Raw genomic sequence first — 23,123 nt, forward strand, 5'->3', positions numbered from 1 at the left:
TACCCCAGCCCTCAGAGGATTTTTTTAAAAACTCATGTGCACTATTGGACACATAATGAGAGCAAAACTGAGGATCTCCAGTGGTTGTTGGTGTGAGGAGCCTCCAGTAGGGACTGATTTGGTGAGGATGCACCAGCTTAGAGCAGAGTAGAGTAGAGTAGAGTAGAGTGGAGTAGAGTAGAGTAGAGTAGAGTAGAGTAGAGTAGAGTAGAGTAGAGTGGAGTAGAGTAGAATAGAGTAGAGTAGAGTAGAGTAGAGTAGAGTAGAGTAGAATAGAGTAGAGTAGAGTAGAGTAGAGTAGAGTGGAGTAGAATAGAGTAGAGTAGAGTAGAGTAGAGTAGAGTGGAGTAGAGTAGAGTAGAGTAGAGTAGAGAAGAGTAGAGTAGAGTAGAGTAGAGTAGAGTAGAGTAGAGTAGAGTAGAGTGGAGTAGAGTGGAGTAGAATAGAGTAGAGTAGAGTAGAGTAGAATAGAGTAGAGTAGAGTAGAGTAGAGTGGAGTAGAGTAGAGTAGAATAGAGTAGAGTAGAGTAGAGTGGAGTAGGGTAGGGTAGGGTAGGGTAGGGTAGGGTAGGGTAGGGTAGAGCTGGTTGTCCTCTTGGGATCCCCCCACCAAAGGGGGGCAGCCAGGAGCAGATCCCCCAGAGGGCTCCTCCCAGCCCAGGCCCCCCTCTGGACAAGCCTCCGTTACCTTCTGCCACCCTCGGCGACGGCGACGGCGACGCCGAAGCTGCCGAGCGCCGCGGGGTCGAGTGCACAGAGCCGGGTCCCCCCACGGGGAAAACCTCCTCAGCAGCAGCTGCAGCAGGGCTCTGGGACACCCCAAACAAATCATTCAGCAGGTCAGAGTTAGAGGGGGCAGCGCTGGGCTGCGAGGGAAAGCTCTTGCTCATGGGGCTGCCATCCAGGCCCAGCAGGTCCACGTCCTCAGGGGGAGGTGCTGCTGGAGGCTCTTGCTGCTTTTTGCTGTGTTTGGGTGTCCCGTGGGGCTTGTCACCGCTGGCATTACTGTGCTGACTGGAAAGGGACAAGAGTTCGTCATCTGACTGTTCGCTTTCCTCATGCACCAACGCTGCTCGATCCTCTGAGGTGGGGTGAGAGCTACTTTTGTCAGATTTCTGATCTAAATGATGATTGAAAATAAAATTAGGCAGCTGTTAGTTTGGTCATCACAAAGGTCTGTAAAAATCAGCTTACAAGCAGAACAGAAAGCTGAGAATAGCACAGCAGCATTTGGCTAAAGTAATTTTGCTTTTGCAAATAAGACCTGGCAAATTTCTTCCCCAGAAGGGTTTTGCAGCCCTGGCACAGCTGGGGTCCCCATCCATGGAGGGGGGACATGGTCAGTGGTGGCATTGGGAATGGTTGGACATGATAACCTTAAAGATCTTTTCCAACCTGAGTGATCCCATGATTCCTTTGCCAAAAACCTAAATTTTCTCATCAAAGTTTATTTATTTCAAGTTTTAACACAAAGGAGGCCTGGAGTGAAGGTTCCCCCTAGAACTGTGTCAATGATGGTCCCACAGAGCACAGTTTGAGGAGGATGTTGTGGAAAGGAATTCCCACTCCATTGCAACATCAGGGTGTGATCAGCTCTAATGGCAAAGCCGTGCTACAGTGGGATCCCTCAGCCCCACTCTTCTCCAGGCAGGGAAACAGGAATTCTTTGTGTTCTTTGGAGCAGATCTGGCTCTGAAGACCAACCCTTGCCTACCTTGCCAGCTGAGAGAGGAGAAGAATGCACTCTGCCCAACGTTCCTGATGTTATCCTGGGGGGAATCTGTGGCACCTCTACCTGCAGCACAGAGCACCAGAGAGGTGGAATGAAACAAAACCCAGCATGAAGAAATCATGGAAAGGGAATAAATCCATGCAGCCCTTACCTGCCAAAGCAAGAGTGTCCTGGTGCTCCTGGTGGGAGGAGAAGAGAATGGAGGGATTGATGTCTTTTGTCGTGAAGTTCTCCCATGGGGGAGTTAATTCAGTTTGTCTGTCTGCAGACTGGATTTCTATGTCCAGTATAACATGAAAGAGCTGAGGATATTTGTCTGGAGAGTCACAGGCATCCAGCTCAGGCCTAAAGGGGACAAGAGTGATCCAGGTTAAAAGGGAAGAATATTTCTGGAAAGCTATAAAAAGTATATTCAGGCTTTTCATATTTCATCTGTGACTGTTCTCCCTCAGCCTTCATCAGGCTTTTATGCAACAGGTTTGATTAATGTTCAGCTTCAAACACTCACTTGGTGAATTTGAGAGTGGTTGTTCCCAGGGCTATGAATCCAGTATGAAATTGAATTTGGAATATTTGTGTGTTGGTCATCTGAAAAGAAAAAAAAAAAGCAGAGAGAACCAGATTGAACAAGGGATTAAATACAGGAGTTAGTTAAGTCTACCTTAATCTTAGCTGCTACATAACTGAATTTATTCTGCTTGTTCTGCAGGTAATAATTCCTTCTCAATATTCCCAATATTTCCATCTGCCTTCAACCCTACTTCTGCAGCCTCTGTACAGCAGAAAACCTTCAGGAATAATTTTCAGGTGAGTTTTGGGTGAATTTTGGCTGTTTTGGGGATAATTTGAGGATAATTTTGAGGTGAATTGGTGAATTTGGGTGAATTTTGAGGTGAATTTTGGGTGAATTTTGGAATAGGCCTTCTCTCCCTGCTTCTCTTTATTTCTGGAATCTACTTATCAGTTTTGCAATGAAATTAAGCTATTACTACTGAACACATTGGAACAAGAGGTTTGTGGCCCAAAAAATATAAAACCATTTCACTTGGAGTAGAGGCCACAGGGAAATGTCATCTGCACAGCAAAGGGCACCAATAATGAATGGAGAGGAAAATGTTCACTCTGCAAGGTGAGTATTCCAGTTTCAAATATATCCTCAGTGAAATGCTGGAGATTCCCTGTTTAGGCAACTCTTGTTTCCCCTCATGCCTCCAAAGAGAAGTGAAACCAGCTCCTACTTTGGCTTGGAGTCGTCCCCCGATGGTGGATCTCATGTGATAGACAGAGACAACAACATCTCCATGGACAGTGGCTCCCAGGGGGATCAGCACCTTCCCTTCCTGCACACGGTATTCTCTTGAGAGGAAGAGGAGGAAAGCCAGGGTTAAGCTCCCTCCTGCCACATCAAAGCTCTCACCTCCTTCAGGCCAAGCAAGGAGGAGCAGGCAGTGTTCTGCTTGGTTAAAATAAAAATATTCCACAGGGGGAACCAACTGGGTGATGTCTTGGAAGGTATCCTGCTTCCTGCCAGACCCAGATCCTGGTGTCTGTGCAGTTACCCATTCCTGAAAACCTCAGATCCTGGTGTCTGTGCAGTTATCCCACTCCTCAGATCCTGGTGTCTGTGCAGGTATCCCACTCCTGAAAACCTCAGATCCTGATGTCTGTGCAGTTATCCCATTCCTGCCAGTCTCAGACCCTGATGTCTATACAGTTATCAGACTCCTAAAAACCTCAGATCCTGGTGTCTGTGCAGTTATCACACTCCTCAGATCCTGGTGTCTGTGCAGGTATCCCATTCCTGAAAACCTCAGATCCTGGTGTCTATGCAGTTATCCCATTCCTGAAAACCTCAGATCCTGGTGTCTGTGCAGTTATCCCATTCCTGAAAACCTCAGATCCTGGTGTCTGTGCAGTTATCCCACTCCTCAGATCCTGATGTCTGTGCAGTTATCCCACTCCTAAAAACCTCAGATCCTGATGTCTGTGCAGTTATCCCACTCCTCAGATCCTGATGTCTGTGCACTTATCCCACTCCTCAGATCCTGGTGTCTGTGCAGTTATCCCACTCCTGAGATCCTGATGTCTGTGCACTTATCCCACTCCTCAGATCCTGGTGTCTGTGCAGTTATCCCACTCCTGAGATCCTGATGTCTGTGCACTTATCCCACTCCTCAGATCCTGGTGTCTGTGCAGTTATCCCACTCCTCAGATCCTGATGTCTGTGCACTTATCCCACTCCTCAGATCCTGGTGTCTGTGCAGTTATCCCACTCCTGAGATCCTGATGTCTGTGCACTTATCCCACTCCTCAGATCCTGGTGTCTGTGCAGTTATCCCACTCCTCAGATCCTGGTGTCTGTGCAGTTATCCCACTCCTAAAAACCTCAGATCCTGATGTCTGTGCAGTTATCCCATTCCTGAAAACCTCAGACCCTGGTGTCTGTGCAGTTATCCCACTCCTGAAAACCTCAGATCCTGATGTCTGTGCAGTTATCCCATTCCTGCCAGTCTCAGACCCTGATGTCTATACAGTTATCAGACTCCTAAAAACCTCAGATCCTGGTGTCTGTGCAGTTATCACACTCCTCAGATCCTGATGTCTGTGCAGTTATCCCATTCCTGAAAACCTCAGACCCTGGTGTCTGTGCAGTTATCCCAGAACTCACTTCATCCTCTCGTACTCCTGGGAGGTGCTGAGGATCCTGGTCTCCCCGCTGAGGATGTCGCAGAAGGGCCGGCAGCCGTTGCGCTGCTTGTTGAAGCAGGGCACGGGGCTGAGGGTCACCGACTTGATGGTCAGTGGTTTGCAGTGGGGGATGACAGGCTTGTCTGCTATTAGGTCACAGATGTATCCTATGTACCTGCAGGCAGAGAAAACAGGCCTGGAATCTCCATTTCTCTCATTTCATACTCAAAATCCACCTGGAAATCCAGCGGCGGTGCCATTCTTTGAGAGGATTGGAGTTTCCACGTGCTCCAACATCCCTGCAGCTGGCACAGAACTGACCTTGCAGCTCTGGTTCTGGGAGGATGCAGCTGGCACAGGAGAGGGATTCACCTGTTAACCACAGGCTCAGCATGGCATGGTTGGGTTGGAAGGACCTTTAGCATTTATCTAATCCCAGTCTCTGCAGTGAGCAGAGACATCTCAAATAATAGAATAATTTGGGTTGGAAGGACATTTATCATCTAATCCCAGTCTCTGCAGTGAGCAGAGACATCTCAAATAATAGAATAATTTGGGTTGGAAGGACCTTTAGCATTTATCTAATCCCAGCCTCTGCAGTGAGCAGAGACATCTCAAATAAAGGTATAATTCAGGTTGGAAGATCTGCTCAGAGCAGGAGCAGCTTCACAGCTCTGTGTCAGAATTGATTTTGTTCTGGATATGATACCCCACTGAGGATCTCCAAGGAAAGAAATCCCACAGCTGCTCTGGGCAAGCTCTTCCAGCACCTGATCCCTCCTCATTTCTGAGGAGCTCTGGGATCTGGACTGAGGCAAAGCACACCTGACAGGTCTTTGGGCAGCTTTGAGCATGAGAGTGGAGCTCCCAGTGCTGAGCCAGGATACTGTACCTCCTGTGAGATGGCCACAGTACAATTCCAGGTCTCTTTGTGTTCAGCAGCTGCACAGCAGGGCCAGGATGAGAGAAGAGGTGACAGAAACAGAACATGGCACTGACCAGAACTGCTGAGGCTGCACGGCCATCCTGGCAACAAGAGGGGCAGAGAGGAAGAACTGTGAGTGTCAGAAAGGTCCTTTACATTTCACCTCTCCACTCCTCCTGGAATCACAAAATATAATTTATCCAGAAAGACTAGGGCTGAGACCACAAGATGATGACAAATTTTGAGTTCAACACTCAGGACTTCAGTAAACAATCAAAGCAAAGATAAAATCCAGAGACCAGCCAAAGCTGAGGGTGGTTTACACTTGTTTGGAAATCCCACAAGAACATTTTGGCTGCAAATGTTGGTGTTTCATGGCTGCTTCCCAGCTGTCATTTTATAATTCTTTCAAACACAGGCCTGGAAGGGACCACAGGGGTCAGAAGGCAGCCATCCTACAGCTGCAGGCAGTCCTCTAACAGAAATTCTTCCTGGAAAAGGATAAACTAACAAAAAATCCAGGCTCCCTCACCCAAACACCTCCACAGGTCTGAGCTTACAGATTGCTCCTGATGGGGTTTTTTAAAAGGTGATTATGGGGGAGAGTTTGCTGAGTCACATTAATAGATCAAAAATATAGGAAGAGCAGGAGAAAAATCAACGTACTCCCAGTGCCCTGGGTTCCTATTATACACCTCCCACAATCCCAAGGTGCTCCAAAGCCCTTTGAACTCTTCCAGGGATGGGGAATCCACAGCTCCTCAAGGCCTCACCACTTTTGCTCCTTGCCATTGGTTTTTTCAGGCACCTTTTAGACATTCCAGCCGTTTTCTGCAGAATTTTCTGACCCAAGAAGCTGCTGACATGAACAGGCTGTTTACTTTTTTTCAAGTTTAGCCCCTGCCAGTTGTTTCTGACAAGATCTCTCAGGTTCATATAAACTAAGTGGGTTTCTGCAGCCTGTTGGAAAGGACTCCCTGCCCTTTATCACATTATCCTGATATCCATTGCTCAAAGGACAGGAGAGGAATTGGATTTTTGAGTTGGATTTCCAGGACTGGAGGCATCAAGTGCATCCTTCTCTCTGTTTGAAGGGAATTTATGTCCTGGAGCTGCTGGCTGTGCTGTGCAAGGCAGAAATGCCAGGCTCACATGGGAGCTCTGTGCAATTTGGGATCAGTCATTTCCTCCATTCCTCCCAGGTCCTGCTGATCAGGCCTGACAGCCTCCTGGATTCATTTGGGCTCCAGGAGCAAAGCAGAGCTCTGCTTTTGGGCACTGCTGTCAATGTGAGAGGTTGGATGGAGAGAATGAGGAGTGATCCAGGATCACACCACGCTCACACAGCCCAGCATTGCCCAGTGCTGGGTAATCCCTGTGGGATTTCCTAGAGCAGAGGCAGCTGGGCTCCTTCAGCCAGGCCTGACCACTGATGGCAAGAGACTCCAAAATCTCCATTTCACACTTCCACAGAATCCCCTGCTCTGTGTTTTCTACCCAATTTCCAGCCCCTTTCAGTCCAAAGGCTGCATTTTCTCCTGTGACTACTTAGACTGAAATGCAAATCACAGAATCACAGAATGGTCTGTGTTGGGAGGAACCTTAAACCCCATCTGGGACCTTCCACTGTCCCAGGCTGCTCCAAGCCCCATCCAGCCTGGCCTGGGGCACTTCCAGGGATCCAGGGGCAGCCACAGCTGCTCTGGACACCCTGAGCAAGTCACAGCAAGCTGACAACTCTTAGGAGAAATTCAGACTTTTCTCCTAGAGAATGATTTTGACCTCTCTTTCTTTGCATTCCTACTTCTCATTCAGTGAATCTCTTCCAGCTGAGCTTTGGGTGATGATGTGCCTTCCTCTGAGTCAATGTCATCCCATCCCATCCCATCCCATCCCATCCCATCCCATCCCATCCCATCCCATCCCATCCCATCCCATCCCATCCCATCCCATCCCATCCCATCCCACCCCTCTTTCAGACAGGCACACAGACTCCAGACACTCCATGAGCAGTGTGCCCTGGCAGTGCTGAGCCCTGGCAGGCTGCAGTGGGGTGCACTCACCATGCAGTGGATGACACAGACGTTTTTGGGGTTCTGCTGCAGCCAGTTGTGCATGTTCTTGCAGACAGCGTAGAGGTTGTGCAGGCTGGGCGCCTGCCGGACGGGCCAGCTGCACTCAGACACCTGCAGGGTGCCACCAGCCACAAAAACACGTTTGTGGGAGCATTAAACAAACCCTGCTCTGCAAATTCTCCCTGCCCACAAACCTGCTTGTCCTTTACACCCAGAGTTATGTGCTGGAAACCTCCTCCTCCCCTCCTCGTGTGTGAATCTGCGCCGTGCCTCCCGTGAGTTATGAGGAGGCAGACAGAAAAGCTTTCTCAATGAAGTAACATCAGGCTGATGTGTTGCTCCTGGCTGCACATTTTTCAAAATTTACATTTCACATCAGATTATCTGGATGGGCTCTTTTAGAAGGCTCACATTGATTTCTAAAGCCTTTGTACAACGTGTCCCCAAAAACTGCTCTGATTTGCACAGGGCACTGAGCATCTGTTGTTCTGACTCCTTCTGAGGCACAGATTTCCAAGCCCTATGTGACAAATATTAAACTGATGAAAGGGAAAATTCTGTTGAAAAAAAAAAAGAATAAAAATCCTTTCTGAGTAAGTATGTTAATGTATGAGCCAGAAAAATGAATGGCTGCTTAGAGCTGAAACCCCACAAATCCTAAAGGATGTCTGGGTCCTGTTCCTCAGTGTGCTGGTTCTGAGTCAGTCCTTGCAGTCCTAAGCAGCACATCAAATAGCCCTCAACAGACATCTCCCTTTCATCTGGTTTTAATTGAAATATCTTTTTTTAAAAAGGCATTTCTGGCCAGAAGAAATTTGAAGGAGAAATGTCCTGAGGCTTGTCCTCAGCTGAGGAATTGGTTCTCTCTCTCTCTCTCAGCTGACATTTGGCTGCTGCTTAATGGGAATGGGGAAGGAAGGAGATGATTTGCCCAGATGTTCTTAAACAGCCACATGTTCCCCAGAACTGTTTCATCTCTCAGAGGAAGGAAATGCTCCAGGTTTTCTAAAACTTGCACTTAAGGCTCTGTCTGACACCTGCACAACATCTTGGAGCAGAGGCAGATTCCAGCCAGAGCCCTGCCAGGCTGTGTCGTGTCCCACAGGGATCCCAAAGGCTCCCATGGGATGCAGGGCAGGCCAAGCTGGAAAACTCAATTTTTGTCTCACTGCAAATTAGATATTTGTCTGATTACTTTTTAGATCTGTGAAAGTTTTGGTCTCCAGAATATCCTGCTGTGAGCAGATGTGGCTTTGTGTTGTAGAAGCCACTGAAGAAATGAAAGAGTGCTCAAAGTTTGGAGAGCAGGGAGTGAGCATTCCCTGTTACCCTCTCCACCTTCTCCTGTCTCCAGAGTTTGTTTCATTCCTTCTGTTGTACATCCTTGATTTTCCTTCTTAGAATTCCTGCAGTGACCTTTCCACTGACAATTTTCTGAGCACACCTCCCTGACAAGCATCTGGAAAAGCCATTATCAATTCTCTAGTAAATAATACACATTTCCCACCAATCCATAATTACATATTTACATTGCCTCTAATTACACATCTGCCTGATGGTTTGCAATTAGGAAATTAAATGTGTGCTTGGTGTTTCTACCAAACAGAACTTCACCAGCACTCAGCACAGACAACCTTGGGGAAAAGCAAGTGCAATTCTCCAGCTCTGGGAATAAGCACTCAGCACTTGTTTGATTTTAGCAGCAGGGCAGCAAGTGCCAGGAATGTGACCCATGAGGGGCTCTGAAGTTTGGGTTTGTTTAGTGTTAGGTTGGAGTTCTGTGTTTGGAACTGCTCTGAGGCTGATGGGAGCTCTCCTCTGGGGACACAGGGGGACAGCAGAGCACAGCCAGGTCTCTGCTCAGAGTCACACACTGGGTGGGGTGGAAGGGACATTAAAATCACCTTGCCACCTTCCACGAGCCCAGGCTGCTCCCAGCTCTGCCCTTGGACACTTCCAGGACGCTCTGGGGCAGCCAAAACCTTTCCCAGTGCCTCTCCACCCTCCCAGTCCCCTCTCCTCCTGGGCACTGGGGCCACTCAGCAGGACATAGCTTCACCTCCCTCCTGTGCCACCACACAGCACACTGACCTACTTTGGTCTTAGAGCTGAAAGTTTTTTAAAGAAAGCAGGAATTCAAAAGCCTTTCCTGTCAAAGAACAAGAGTGTATCTCACAGCTGACATCCTCTTCCCAGCAGAAAATTCACTGGGATTCACTCCTTGAGAGCCCTTTAGTATTTTTTGCAAGATATATAAAGCTCAGCCTGGTAATTATTTCATGTATTGTGTTGTTCACATTTCTTTCCCATAAAAATTACTTGGAATCAGGACTTCCCAGCCCATAAACTGAAAACATAATATTTTATTTAAAGAAAATGTTATTTTCTTCCTGTGTGAGTCAAAGCAATGGTTCCAAAGCACTGAGCTGTCCTTTGAGAGTGACATTAAAAGTCACTTGTTGAGGTGTTGGGTAGGGTGGGAGATAATTCCAGGGATTCAGGAATTATGGCCAGCTCACACAGTAATAGGTCTTTAATGTTGGACTTTCAGAAGTAGATAAATTTTTCTCACACCCACAAACAGCATCAGTGATGCACCAAAATCAATCAAGACTGAAGATTCAAAGCTCTTAATATCTCTTAATTAGTCTTCCCTGTTCATTTACTCCCATTTGAAGTCTGGTTACTGATGGCCACAGAGAAATTTGCTTCAAGTGTCAGTGAGTGGTTTCTGGTGACCAGAATTACTGAAGATAAATTCAGCTACACCTCAAATTAAAACTAAATTAGGCTTAGATTAGATTCATTTACCCTGACTGGGGGTTAACCCTGGCAACTGCAGCTGCCTTTTGGGTTGAAGGCATCAAAAGTTCAAAATTAAAATAAAAAAACCACTTGTGAGAGAGGGAAAGAACAGGAATTTTTCAGAAAGATTAAATCTAATCTTGCATTTCAGCATTTCAAAGAGATTTCCTCTAAAAGCCATTAATGAAGCAGAGCCTCTCAGTGCTCCCTGATGCTGCTCTGGTTTTAGAGGGGGAAACTGGGCCAGGCAGTGCAGGTGGCTTTTTAAAGCCACAAGAGCCAAAATGCCCCTCAGATCCCTTTTCCTCCCCCTGCTTTGCTGCTTGATTAAAGCCCAACTGCAGGAAAATCATCTCCCTTCTTCTATTGGTAATTTCTTCCAAAGCTTTTCATTTTATTCTTTCCAACACTCTGTAGGAGCAGCTGTAAAACTCTGCTTTATTCTTTATTTCTCTCCACTCTGTGCAATGCCTTTCAGTCTCCCAGGCTCCTCACATGAACATTATCCCCGAATTTCCAGCTCTGTCATCCCTGTGCTCCCAGCTAAAATTCCCAAACCCACCCCAGCAGCTTAAACTCCTAAATCACCTCAAGTTCTGGCTGCAAGAGGAGCTGCTGCCCCTGTCCCTGAGGAGTTTGCACTCACCCTGTTGTGGAACTTGGCACTGCGATAATATTTGGGTGACAAGTTGAACACGGTGTAGTGGTCGGGGTGCCTGGAATCCAGGAATGTCCTGACATCCTCAATGTGGTTCCTGAAGCCCAGCTCCACTCCCTCAGCAGGAAAAGACATCACTGGGAAAGCAAGGAGAGGCCAGGGTGAGCGGGGATGGATGGAACTGTGGGGTTTGGGTATTGCAGGTTGGATTTCTGCATGGAGCAGGGCTTACCTATGATCCTTGAGGTAATGTAGGAAATATCCAGCTCTCCCTTGGTGTAACTAAGAGACAAAGCAGGAGACAGAATTTAGCAGCACATTAGGGGTGTTTTCCCAGAAAAAATCTATTTATCACTCAAGGAAAAATTGTCTTAAAATGAATCCTTAGGATGCAGACAGTGACCCAGCCTCCCCCTCTCCACATGCAATTAACTGGATGCAAAACCTGCAAGAAAGGTCCCTTTTCCCTTCTGTCATTAATTTTTAGTGCCAGTTTCCAGGAGAAATCTCCAGAAGTTTGCACTTTGCAAATCCCTCAGACTCTCTGGGGTCTTACATTTAATTTCCTTAATTTCTTGTAGCCCCCTATCCCTTGGAGCTGGGATGACACCAGGAGAGTCCCCAAAACAAAGTCACCTCAGCCTTTCTTCCATTCCAAGGTGCATTTAGGGATGGGAGCAGCAAGCACAGCAAAGAGAGGCACAATAAAATAAATATATAAATAAATAAAATAAATAAATAAATAAAATATAACTTCTAGCTTAAACTGTGGCATACTAAATTTTTGTGATTGGAGAATAGTGACATGGATATGGAAATGTTAGTAGTTATGATAGGCTGTAGGTAACAGTGAAAGTATTGATTGGTTGTTATGTGTTAAAAGTAAATAATGCATTTTAACCAGAACTAGAGTGGCTTCAGACAAACCCACACTGGGCTTTGTCACCCACAACCCATGAATTGCTGTATCCTCTGGACAGAATAAACAGCATTTTAAATAATAATAAATAAATAGTAAATAAATAATATAATAATATATAAATTGCTAAATAATAAATAATACTATAATAATATTTAAATTAGATTAATATAAAAATAATAATATAATAATATATAAATCTATAATATAATAATAAATAAATTGCTGTGTCATTTAGATACAATAAACATCATTTAAAGAGCCACCTGGAGCCCCCCCATCCCTCCTTTGGGCTCTTCCATGCAGCTCCTGGTTTTCCCTGCCTCAGGTGCACTGTACCTGGCAACAGACTGCATGACCTTGGAGGAGGTGTCCTTGAGGGTGTCCTTCAGGTTGTCCTTCAGGTTGCTGAAGAGCCTCCCTGCTCCTCCCTTCACCATGTCCAGCAGGCCTCCCCCATAGCTGGACTCCATGTCTGGAGAGGAGGCACCTGCACCACGACAAAAATCACTGCTGTGAACATCCCCAACAACCAAACACATCCCTGGGAGGGTTCAGGCATGAGGAAAGTGGTTTTCATCCTCAAGGCTGGGATTTTCCAATGATGAGGGATGGGCTCTGTGGAGGGTCAATGTTCAGTCTCAGCACAGGGAGGAGAACATGGTAAAAGATTTAACTGGGGGTTGGAACTGGGTGGTTAAATTCAGGAATGACATGGAGGGGCTGGAGCATGTCCAGGGAAGGGAAAAGGGCTGGGAGAGGGTCTGGAGAGCCAGGAGGGGCTGAGGGAGCTGGGAAGGGGCTGGAGAATCCCTGAGGGGATGGGAAGGGGCTGGAGAATCCCTGAGGGGATGGGAAGGGGCTGGAGAATCCCTGAGGAGCTGGGAAGGGGCTGGAGAATCCCTGAGGGGATGGGAAGGGGCTCAGGCTGGAGAAAAGGAGGCTCAGGGGGAATTTCTGGCTCTGCACAATCCCTGCCAGGAGGGGACACTGGGGGGATTTGGGATCTGGGAACAGGGACAGGGACAGGAGGAGAGGGAACAGCTCAGGCTGGGCAGGGGAGGCTCAGGGTGACAGCAGCAGGAATTTCCCCATGGAAAGGGAGCTCAGGCACTGGAACTGCCCAGGGAGGGTTGGAGTTCCCATCCCTGGGGGTGTCCCAGGAATTCCTGAGTGACAAGGTGGGGATTTGGCACAGCTTGGACTCAATGGTCTGGAAGGGCTTTTCCAACCTAATTAATTCTGGGATTCTGTGATCTTTAAGGTCCAACCAAAGCCATTCCATGGTTCTAAGCTCCCTCACCTCCAATTCAGCCCAACCTGGCTGATTTTCTTCTCACAACCAACCTCAGGAGTGAGAAAAGGAGAGATGTCCCTACCCCTGGGATATCCCTCACAGGGGCCCCTTCAGGGCAGCCCTCCCAGCTGACTGAGGGCTGGCCAACCCAAACTGTTCTACAATTCCATGATAAAATGATCATTGAACTGCAAATGAACTCCCACCCCCACTCTCAGGCAGCCTCGTGAGGCCATGGTGAGCTATCCATAAATCTTGAAACTGGAGATTCTCTTGGGAAGGTGATCCAGGTCCTAGACTGGTAAAATTAGAGGCCTCCTCTCCTCTGCCCTCTTCGGAACAGAAGATACCTCCTTGAGGCACAGGAATATTTTTTTGCCAAACTTCCTGTGAGTATGGTTAAAAAAATAAAAAAAAAAAAAAAGGAAAAAAAAAAAAAGGAAAAAATCAAAGAAGCTTGCTGGTTTCCAAGCATGGAATCAGTGTTTGATCTCCCCTCAAAAAGTTTGTTTTCATGTTATTCTGTGCTGGAAGAGCCAGAGGTGGAAGGAGGAGATGTTCAAAAGGGACTTTTAGTTCTGCAGGTCAGCCTTTAAAGGAAAGGAAGGCAGAAAAATGGTAGCTTGGAACAGGGAAAAGGGGACAGAGGATCAGAAGTTCAACAGCACTGGGCAAATTCTTACAGCTGGAAATGCTGTAGGAGAGCAACAGAAGGGCTCTGAGAGTATGGAAAACTTAAAATCTTTAGAATCAATCTGAAGATTTAAAAAATGGAAAGAGGAGGAGAAACAGAATGAGACTTTGACTGTGTTTTTAAGAGAAGCAGCAGGAATCAATTCCAGGTTTCCTGTGTCCCCTGAAGCAGAGAATCAGAAAGGATGGCTGAGGAAGAAACAGCTTCCACTGCCAGAGGGGCAGGGCTGGATGGGATTTTGGGAAGGAATTGTTCCCTGGGAGGGTGGGGAGGCTCTGGAATAGAATTCCCAGAGGAGCTGTGGCTGCCCCTGAATCCCTGGAAGTGTCCCAGGCCAGGCTGGACCATTCTGTGATCAGAATAAATCTCAGCAGTCATTGATCACAGAACTACAGGATCACAGAATTACAGAATCAGGATCACAGGATCACAGAATCCCAGAATCATAGAATCCCAGAATGATAGAATCACAGAATTACAAAATCCCAGGATCACAGAATCTCAGAATCCCAGGATCACAGAATCCCAGGATCACAGAATCACAGGACCACACAATCACACAATCCCAGAATCACCAGTTTGGGAGAGATCTCCAAGACCATCAAGTCCAACCCAGCCCAACACCTCACTTAATCCATGGCATCCAGTGCCACACCCAATCCTTTTTTAAACACATCCAGGGATGGTGACTCCACCCCCTCCCTGGGCAGACAATTCCAGTACTTTATCACTCTTTCCATAAAAAAAACTTTTTCCTAATATCCAACCTCAATTTCCCTTGGTGCAGCTCAAGGCTGTGTCCTCTGGTTCTGTCATTGTTACCTGGGAGAGGACACCAAGCCCCAGCTGACTAAAACCACCCTTCAGGAAGCTGTAGAGATAAGGAAATACCAAATCCAGCCACAACCTGCTGCACCTCCTTCCAAAACTGAAATGAGCCAGGCAGGAGCATTCCTGCACTGAGATTTCAGCTGGAGGAGCCCCTGCTGACAGCATCAGTCTGGTGTTGAGCAGGATGGGAGCTGGAGAGTGTGGAAATCTTAATTAAAGCACTTAATTTTGACAGAGGATCAGGAGAAGGATGTGCAGGAGAACTTCTCCTCCCAAGGCAGAGAGAGCTTTGGGAGAGAACAGTGATCCAGGGCAGCTCAGAGGGATGTGTCAGTACAGGGGGGTGGCAAAACCATCAATGTCTGAATTAGCCAGGCCAGGAAACTCATTCCTCCACAGGGAAAGGGAAAGAAGCCACAAATCCTGAAAGGAAATACCCCTCCTGCTGTCCCAGCAGTGTTTGTGCTTATTCTCAAAAACAAAGACATTTAGACCAGTCCTGCTTTAAATCTGAGGGTTTGGAGGCAGAAATGGGTGAATGGAACAGGTGTGACCTCCAGTGATGAGCACCAGATGGGCACCAGAGGTCTCCCAGAGTGACCAGCAGCAGAGGGTCACACCTGCCACCAGCTGAGGGAGGTGCTCCCAGGGAGGAATTCCAGATCTAGAAAAATCTGTCCCTGAGCAGCCCCCCCAGAGCAGCCAGAAACCCTCCCAACCACAGGGCCTGAATTCCAGCCCTCCAGAGAGCCCAGGGAGAGAGCAGCCGACATTTAAAAGGCATTTAAGATTGTCAGTCTGGATTTTTATGCTGATGAAGCAACTCTGAGCCTGAGAGAGGGGAGGTGAAAGGAAGATGCCTGAAAATTGAGGCTCAGCAGAGAAGTGCTGCCTTTCCCAGACTGCTTAGCAGGAGTGAACAGACCCTTCTTGCCTGGAAAGGGCAGACAAAAAGCAGACATGAAACCAGAGGGAAGGAAGCAGGTTTCCCCCAGTCTGCCCAGATTTTGTGTAACAGCATCTTCAATGTCAAATGAGGGGTTTTTTGGTGGTTTTTTTTTGCTCAGGGAGCTGCTGCCTGTGCTTTTGTTAGGGGTGGAGTAAAGAAGGATCTAAATATTCCCTGTTCCTCATCATGGGATCACAGAGTGGTTTGGGATCTGAAAGACCATCTCATTCCAGCTCCCCATTCCATGTAGAAAGCATCAAAGCTTCATCTCCCACCTTCCAAAAAGAAAAGAGGTTTGGGAATTTTAAATCCCCTCTGAATTCTCTTCCAATGGTATAACAATGGGAACAAATCTGCTTGTTCTTGTGTTTGTGTCCCTAATTCCCAATTTCTAGATTATTTTATCTTCTTGCTGCAGCCTTTACCTCCCCACAAAGTATTTTTGGGAAAAATAAGGGATTTTTGCTTGTTTTACCCCCTAATATAAAGGTGGAGGGTTTTTTTTGGTCAGGGAGCTGCTGCCTGTGCTTTTGTTAGGGGTGGAGTGAGGAAGAATCTATTCCCTGTTCCTCATCATGGAATCACAGAATGGTTTGGGATCTGAAGGAGCATCTCATTCCAGCTCCCCATTCCATGTAGAAAGCATCAAAGCTTCATCTCCCACCTTCCCAAAACAAAAGAGGTTTGGGAGTTTTAAATCCCCTCTGAATTCTCTTCCAATGGTACAAAAGAGCCTGGCACTAAATTCTTTGTTCCTGTGTTTATGTCCCAAATTCTCCATTTCTAGATTATTTTATCTGCTTGTTGCAGTCTTTTCCTCTCCATAAAGTATTTTTTTGGGAAATAAGGGATTTTTGCTAGTTTTACCCCCTAGGATAAAGGTGGAGGCTGCTCTGTGCCTGGGCAGGAATGGCCCTTTTAAAGTTGCCTGCACTGAAAGGAGTCGTGCTGCTGTTGTTGTGGCTTCACCAACAAAGCCTGGATTGTTTTTAAAGAACACTCAGCAAAAAAAAAAAAGCTGCTTTTTGTGCCTCTCCCCCCCAGCAGCCAGCAGAGGAGCAGCTCAGCTCACGTTCCTCCCACACCCAGCTCTCCCAGCAGAGGCTGCCTCGTGTGGGACGTGCTTTCCCACAGCCTGCAGCCAGCAGAGCCAGGCTGCTCCAGCCCCAGCAGCTCACTGGTGGCATGGAAGGGTCTGGAGGGGAGGAATTCCTGCAGCAACAGGGTTGGAGCATCCTTGGAAGGGCTGATCATGGATGGAGAGGTGCTGGGTGCTCCACCCAGGCAGAGCAGAGAATGCACAGCCTGGGTACCTCAGCATTCCCAGCTCCTGCTGCTCCCCACATCCCACCTTCCAGAGGGCTGCACAGAGGCATTTAACCTTCCCTGTCCAGGGCAAGGGTGGCAGGAGCTCCTAAAAGCAAATCTCTGCCCTCAGTGATAACCAATAATCTAATAATCAATAATCTTCATCTGCCAGCTGAGCTTGGAGCAGCCTGGGATGGTAAAACAGGCTTTAAAACCCACCCCCAACCCAAATCATCTCATTCTCTGCTTCTAATTATGTTTTAAGGGCACAAAATCACATCCTGAAACCCAAACCTTCCTTCCAGCACATATTTTTCATCTGGACAGCTGAGCTTTACCACATTTAAGGCAAGACTGAAGGATTGATGCTGTTATAGGCACTGGCACCCTGCCTTGGGTGAGACACAGCCCAAGTGTCAGAATTACATCAACTTTTTAATGATGGTTTGGGAGAGAAATCAGCCCCAGCAGAGGCAAGTGAAACACTGATAAAGGGGCATTCACAGGGAAAACCTGCAGAAATTACTGGGAAAGTTCCTCAAACTACACAAACCCTAAACACTGATTATTTTTTACTCATTTTTTGCTGCCAGTCCCATCTATCCCCTCCTCCTCCTCCTGTCCCAGATTCCTGGTAGAGTTAGGTTCCCTGTGAGGCTGAGCACAGATACCTTAAAGTGTTATTCCATGAAAATAAGCAGCAAAACATGTGCAGAGCAGCCCTGCAGGAGGCTCTGCTCATTTGATAAAATCAGTGCTGAGACCCCCAAGCCCAGGTTTCACTCATCTGACACTTCCACTGTCCCAGGCTGCTCCAAGCCCCATCCTGGGACACTCCCAGAGATCCAGGGGCAGCCACAGCAAACCTGGGAATTCTGTTCCAGGGCCTCCCCACCCTCCCAGGGAATAATTCCTGCCCAAAATCCCATTTATTCATTCTCTCTGGGATATTCAGGATATTCCCCCTTCTCCTGGCCTCATCCAAAGGGTAAAGCCAGAATAATTCCCTCCTAAGCAGACAATCATGAGACATCCCCAGCATCAAGATATCTTCAATAATTTATTCAGCTGAGCAGGGAGTTTTTGCTTCTGAGGTTTTTGTTTGGGTTTTTTTTTACTGCAGCTTTCCACCAATTCACTAGAAATTTTTTTCCCCAGATTTTTGACTGGAAGAGATGGAAAGTTCCTCAAAAAGAAAGGGAAGATTTAAGTTAGATATTGGGAAAATTTCTCCCCCAAAAATGTTGTCCAGACAGGAGACATCCCTGGAAGGATTTAAAAGCCACGTGGATGTGGCACTTGGGGACATGAGGAATGTTGGACTGGATGGTCTGAGGGGGCTTTTCCAACCTGGGCAATTCCATAATTCTGTTGGGCAACACAGGGTCCCTGACCTCCTCTGGCAGCAAACTTTGGGGTGGGGAAGCTCAAGAAACTCTTTTTGTGCTTTGCTGGGATAAAATTCCAGAGCCCCTTTTATCCAAAGGTTCTTCTGAGGCTACTTAAATGTAAACTTCATGGAAAATTGAAGAATTAAGGTATTTCTTGAGAAATGGAAACTGAGGAATGCAGCTTGCAACAAAAACCTGGAGGATTGCCACAAAGAGAGGTTTTTACTCTGTTTTTTTGCAGAATATTAATATTGAGAGGGGAGTGGGGGAATCACCATCAGATTATTTTAATTTGTTAAAAAATTTCCTCTCACAAAACTCATCCTGCAAGCTGAGCCACCAGCACAGAGGGGGAAATGTGGCTTTGAAGTTGATGGACATTCTCTCTGCTTCTCCTCCCTGTCAAAACAACTAAAAAAAGACAAAACTCCTGCCAACACCAAACCATTCAAGGGTCCAAAACACACCAAGCAAACAAAGGAGTCATTAAACCCAACCTCCCTGTTTGAAAAGGGGAACACAAGACAACATTGTCAGGCCAGGCCTTTGTCCCCGTGCCAGTGACATGGAGATGTCTCTCTTCTGACTCAGAGAAAAGGAATCACCAGAGCACAAGACATGATGTTTGCAAGTGTCAAACAGCTCGAGAAATCTCAATTTCACCACTTGCAGTTTCTTTCTGGTGCTTTTCTTTCCTGGTTACTCTGCCTGAGCAAGCACAGAGCACAAAGTCAATGCCCCAACTGAAAAACTCTTGAAAAGTTGAAAAACTCTTTTCTCTCTTATCTAGATTATAAACACCACAGAATAGCACAGAAAGGGGTTTTTTTTTCATTTCATAACAACTATCCTTGCTGTTACTTTTGCATCTTATTTCCTAGAACCTCTTCTTTCAATGCTCAGCCAGCTGCTAAGAAAGCAGAATTGAATGCCACAGCAAAACCCCAAATAAATCAGCTTCTTCACTGCCTGCTTCTCATCTTGTGAGCACTTGCAGCAGCTTAAAAAGGAGGAGACAGAAGCAGCTCTGGGTGGATGCTCTTCTGGGAATCTGGGTGTGGAACTCAGAGTGTTTTGTGTCCTGGGAGGTTCAGCTCAGGTCTCTCTTTGCACCATTTCCAAACCTGCATCCCAAGCCCAGCCCATTTGCAGGAGGAATCAGGTAACAGGAGCACAGAGACCCCTCTGGATGTGTACTGGGATCCTGCATCATCCCACTGAATCTCCCAGGACACAAATCTCCCATCCCTGTGCTTGGGATGGTGCAGAGGAGCCCTGGGGCTGCTGCAGGGCTGGAGCCAGGCTGGGAGAGAGGAGAAGGATCCAGGGAGAGCTCAGAGCCCCTGGCAGGGCCTGGAGGGGCTGCAGGAGAGCTGGAGAGGGGCTGGGGACAAGGGATGGGGGGACAGGACACAGGGAATGGATTCCACTGCCAGATGGGATGGATGGGATATTGGTCAGGAATTGTTCCCTGGGAGGGTGGGCAGGCCCTGGAATAGAATTCCCAGATTTGCTGTGGCTGCCCCTGGATCCCTGGCAGTGCCCAAGGCCAGGCTGGATGGGTTTGGAGCAGCCTGGGGCAGTGGAAGTGTCTCTGCCATGGCAGGGGTAGCACTGGATGAGCTTTAAGGTCCTTCCAACCCAAACCATTCCAGGATTCTATTCAGGAACAGCCTCAGAGATCCCCTTGGAGCCCCTCTGTGCCAGCTCCCTGCCATCCATGAGGAGCTCCTGCCTTCCAGCAGCAACCCTGTGCTTCTGGGTCCTGGCTTTTGCTTCTTTTTTCACACTGAGCAACACCAGTCCAAAAAAAAATATTAAGCCAATAATCAGAAGCACTTGGGAATTTGAGCAGAGCTGCAGCGCTGATTCTTTGCCTTGCAAGAAAGTGTTTATGAGGCTGCAAATCTGCATTAAGAGATTGAAGATCTAATACTTTGCATTTGTCTAAGGAAATTATTAGGAAAACCAAACAGGAGCCCAGTTCCTCAGCTCATGGGAGTTGGGACAGCAATCACAGCCCCATTAGTGAAACCAGCAGCAATTTGCCCCAGAATTTCCAGTGCTTTGCATTCAGCACAAATCCACAAATGTGGAATTGCTCACACAAACATTCCACAGAGCAAAGGGCATTTTCCTGTGCCCAGGTGCAGAGGAAATCCAATATGAGGGGAAAGAAGAGAAAGGTTTGATTGTTCAGCTTTTGAACTTCACTGGAAATGAGATGTGGCAGCAGGAGCAGGGCAGTGCCTGTCCCAGTCCCAGTGCTGGGGGAAACTTTGGGCTCCTCAGGACAAGGACATGGAGGGGCTGGAGCAGGTTCAGGAAAGGAATGGAAATGGGGAAGGGTTTGGAGCAGCTGAGGGAGCTGGGAAGGGGCTGGAGAATCCCTGAGGGGATGGGAAGGGGCTGGAGAATCCCTGAGGGGATGGGAAGGGGCTCAGGCTGGAGAAAAGGAGGCTCAGGGGGAATTTCTGGCTCTGCACAACTCCCTGCCAGGAGGGGACACTGGGGGGATTTGGGATCTGGGATCTGGGAACAGGGACAGGAGGAGAGGGAACAGCTCAGGCTGGGCAAGGGAGGCTCAGGTTGGATATTTGGGGAAAATTTCTTCCCAGAAAGGGTTTCCAGCCCTGGCACAACTGCCCAGGGCAGGGGTGGAGTGCCCATGCCTGGAGGGATTTTGAATCCCTGTGGATGTGACACTTGGGGACATGGGCCAGTGGTGGCCTTGGCAGTGCTGGGCATGGCTGGACTCAGCATCCTGAGAGAATTTTTCCAGCATTAATGATTTCATGATTCTCAGTTCAGCTCCCCACAGCAATCACCCTGCCAGACAGACAAGCCAGTGCCCAGTGTCCCCATCACTGGTGACACTGGGTTGTCCATCCAGACTGTTCCACTCCTCAGCTGCAAACAGCAGCTGCTCTGCCCCACAGGAAACCAACATTTAAAACCAGGGAAAAAAGAAAAAAAACAACATAGGGGCTGGCAGACATCTGGGAAGGTCCAACAAGCTTGGATATGGCCAGGGCACCTCAAGGATTTCACCTTCAGGCCCTGACACTGAATTTCACAGACAAGAGATTCCCTGTCCCACCAAAACCCAGCAGCACATCCTTTTCCCTGAGATGGATTTTACCCCACCCTTCTCCTTCCTGAGGAGTTCAGATCTCTTTTCCCAGCTGAATGATTCCCAACCACTGCCCACTTTGGGAGTTTCTTTGGCATCACTGGAAGGAGTTTGAGCTATTTATAATAAGAATATTTTCTCTATTAAAAAAAAAAAAAAAACAAAAAAAAAAAAAACAAACAAAAAAACCAAACCATGCACAGAAGGTGGGTGGTGACTTTCTCCTTGCTCCTATTAAGCCAAAATCCCAACCACCTTGTTTTCCTGTCTGTGTCTTACACTGCTCCCTAATCCTTGTCCCCAGTTATCCATCTGCAGCCTGTGTGAAAGATAAATCATGTCCCCCAATTCAGGAGCAACTTCAATTACCAAATCATTTGGAATCACAAGCACACCTGAGGGGTGGATTTGGTTCTTAAGCTGTTGTAATTTCATAGTTGGCAAAGAAAAATGGCTTTGCACTGAGCTGGGAGAAATTAGGAATTTATCAGCCTGTAGTGCTCAGATGAACAAGGAAGATACAAGTGTGGAATTCAGGTTTGGAACAAAGCATCACACTCAACACAGAAAATTTTTACATTTTGTTTTGAAACAACCACAAAACAGCCCTTATTAAATAAAGAGGTTATTTTAAAATATATATCCTATAAATAGAATTCAAGGGCCACATTAAGACCTGAGGTTTTTTGCTGCTCAAGTGCCAGGTGTGTTGTTCACAGCACCTGTAAAATTGAGGCAGTGAACTGAAAGAAGAAAACTCTGACTGAGACAGATTCCTTAAAAATCATCTCCCACATCCCAGAGCCAGCCCTTGATCCAGCCCATGTGTTTGGGAAGAACCTCCTGGAAACTGATAGAGGCCATTAATACAATTTAATGCTCTGGGCTGGAATCAGAGTAGCTGCAGAGTGGAAATGGCTGAATATTGCAGAAAACCTGTAAATAAAGGCATTGTCTGGCTGTCCACGAGCAGTTTTTTGGAATTTTTTTTGCTCAGCAAAACCAAATGGAGCTGCATAGAAATCATAGCCCAGGATGAGGCTGGAGAGGAGCCCCAGCACGTGCCCACACCTGGGTGCCACCACCACCTCCCACAGCAGCAGTGCCTCTGCTCCCTGCCCCTGCAGGAAATTCTTCCAGATAATGGCCTTGATGATAGATATTAACCTGCCTGCAGCATCTCACCATCCCAGCAGCTGGGAGAGCCCAAATCATCCAACACAGCAGCCCACTGTGAGTAAGGAGCTGCTGGCACAGCCTGTGATTATGAGCAATTGCAGCAGAGATGTTGGAGCAGCAAATTCAGAGATGTTTCTGAAGTTCAGGAGTACAAAAAAACCCCAAAGTTCTAGAAAAACAAACACCAGCCTAAAAGAAGGCTTGGAAGCAAATTCAGATGGCAAAAGGGGAGAGGAAAACATGACTGAAAGTGTTCAGGGAGGTTGGACAGGGCTGGAGCAACCTGGGACAGTGGGAGGTGTCCCTGCCCATGGCAGGGGTGGCACTGGATGAGTTTTAAGGTCCCTCCAACCCAAACTATTCTGAGATTTTATGGCTCTTGTTACATCAGAGAAAATGGAGGGAAAGAATCAAGGATAAAGCTCTCCCTGCCCAAGCCCAGCCATGGCTCATTAAGGTTTTTTTTCCCCTCAAAAAGAGGTTACCAGGTTAAAAAAAGATGCTTGTGGGCTCTGGCCCAGCCCTGTCTTTCATGGAAC

General features: G+C 47.4%; 1 protein-coding gene across 3 annotated transcripts in view; it reads right to left on the reverse strand.

The window, feature by feature from the left end:
- DNAJC6 (DnaJ heat shock protein family (Hsp40) member C6) overlaps positions 1-23,123 on the reverse strand; it is a 42,110-nt gene that overhangs the window by 9,916 nt on the left and 9,071 nt on the right. For all 3 annotated transcript variants that reach the window (XM_056497795.1, XM_056497796.1, XM_056497794.1), the window contains 11 exons: positions 12,142-12,292; positions 11,116-11,165; positions 10,872-11,020; positions 7,409-7,531; positions 5,313-5,446; positions 4,401-4,595; positions 2,971-3,088; positions 2,241-2,320; positions 1,884-2,077; positions 1,715-1,795; positions 689-1,120 (listed from right to left, as the gene is read on the reverse strand). In XM_056497795.1, coding sequence (XP_056353770.1) covers positions 689-1,120; positions 1,715-1,795; positions 1,884-2,077; positions 2,241-2,320; positions 2,971-3,088; positions 4,401-4,595; positions 5,313-5,446; positions 7,409-7,531; positions 10,872-11,020; positions 11,116-11,165; positions 12,142-12,292 — 1,707 coding nt within the window. The remainder of the gene's footprint in view (positions 1-688; positions 1,121-1,714; positions 1,796-1,883; positions 2,078-2,240; positions 2,321-2,970; positions 3,089-4,400; positions 4,596-5,312; positions 5,447-7,408; positions 7,532-10,871; positions 11,021-11,115; positions 11,166-12,141; positions 12,293-23,123) is intronic.

This window comes from Oenanthe melanoleuca, chromosome 8 (genome assembly GCF_029582105.1).
Source record: "Oenanthe melanoleuca isolate GR-GAL-2019-014 chromosome 8, OMel1.0, whole genome shotgun sequence".
Lineage (NCBI taxonomy): Eukaryota > Metazoa > Chordata > Aves > Passeriformes > Muscicapidae > Oenanthe > Oenanthe melanoleuca.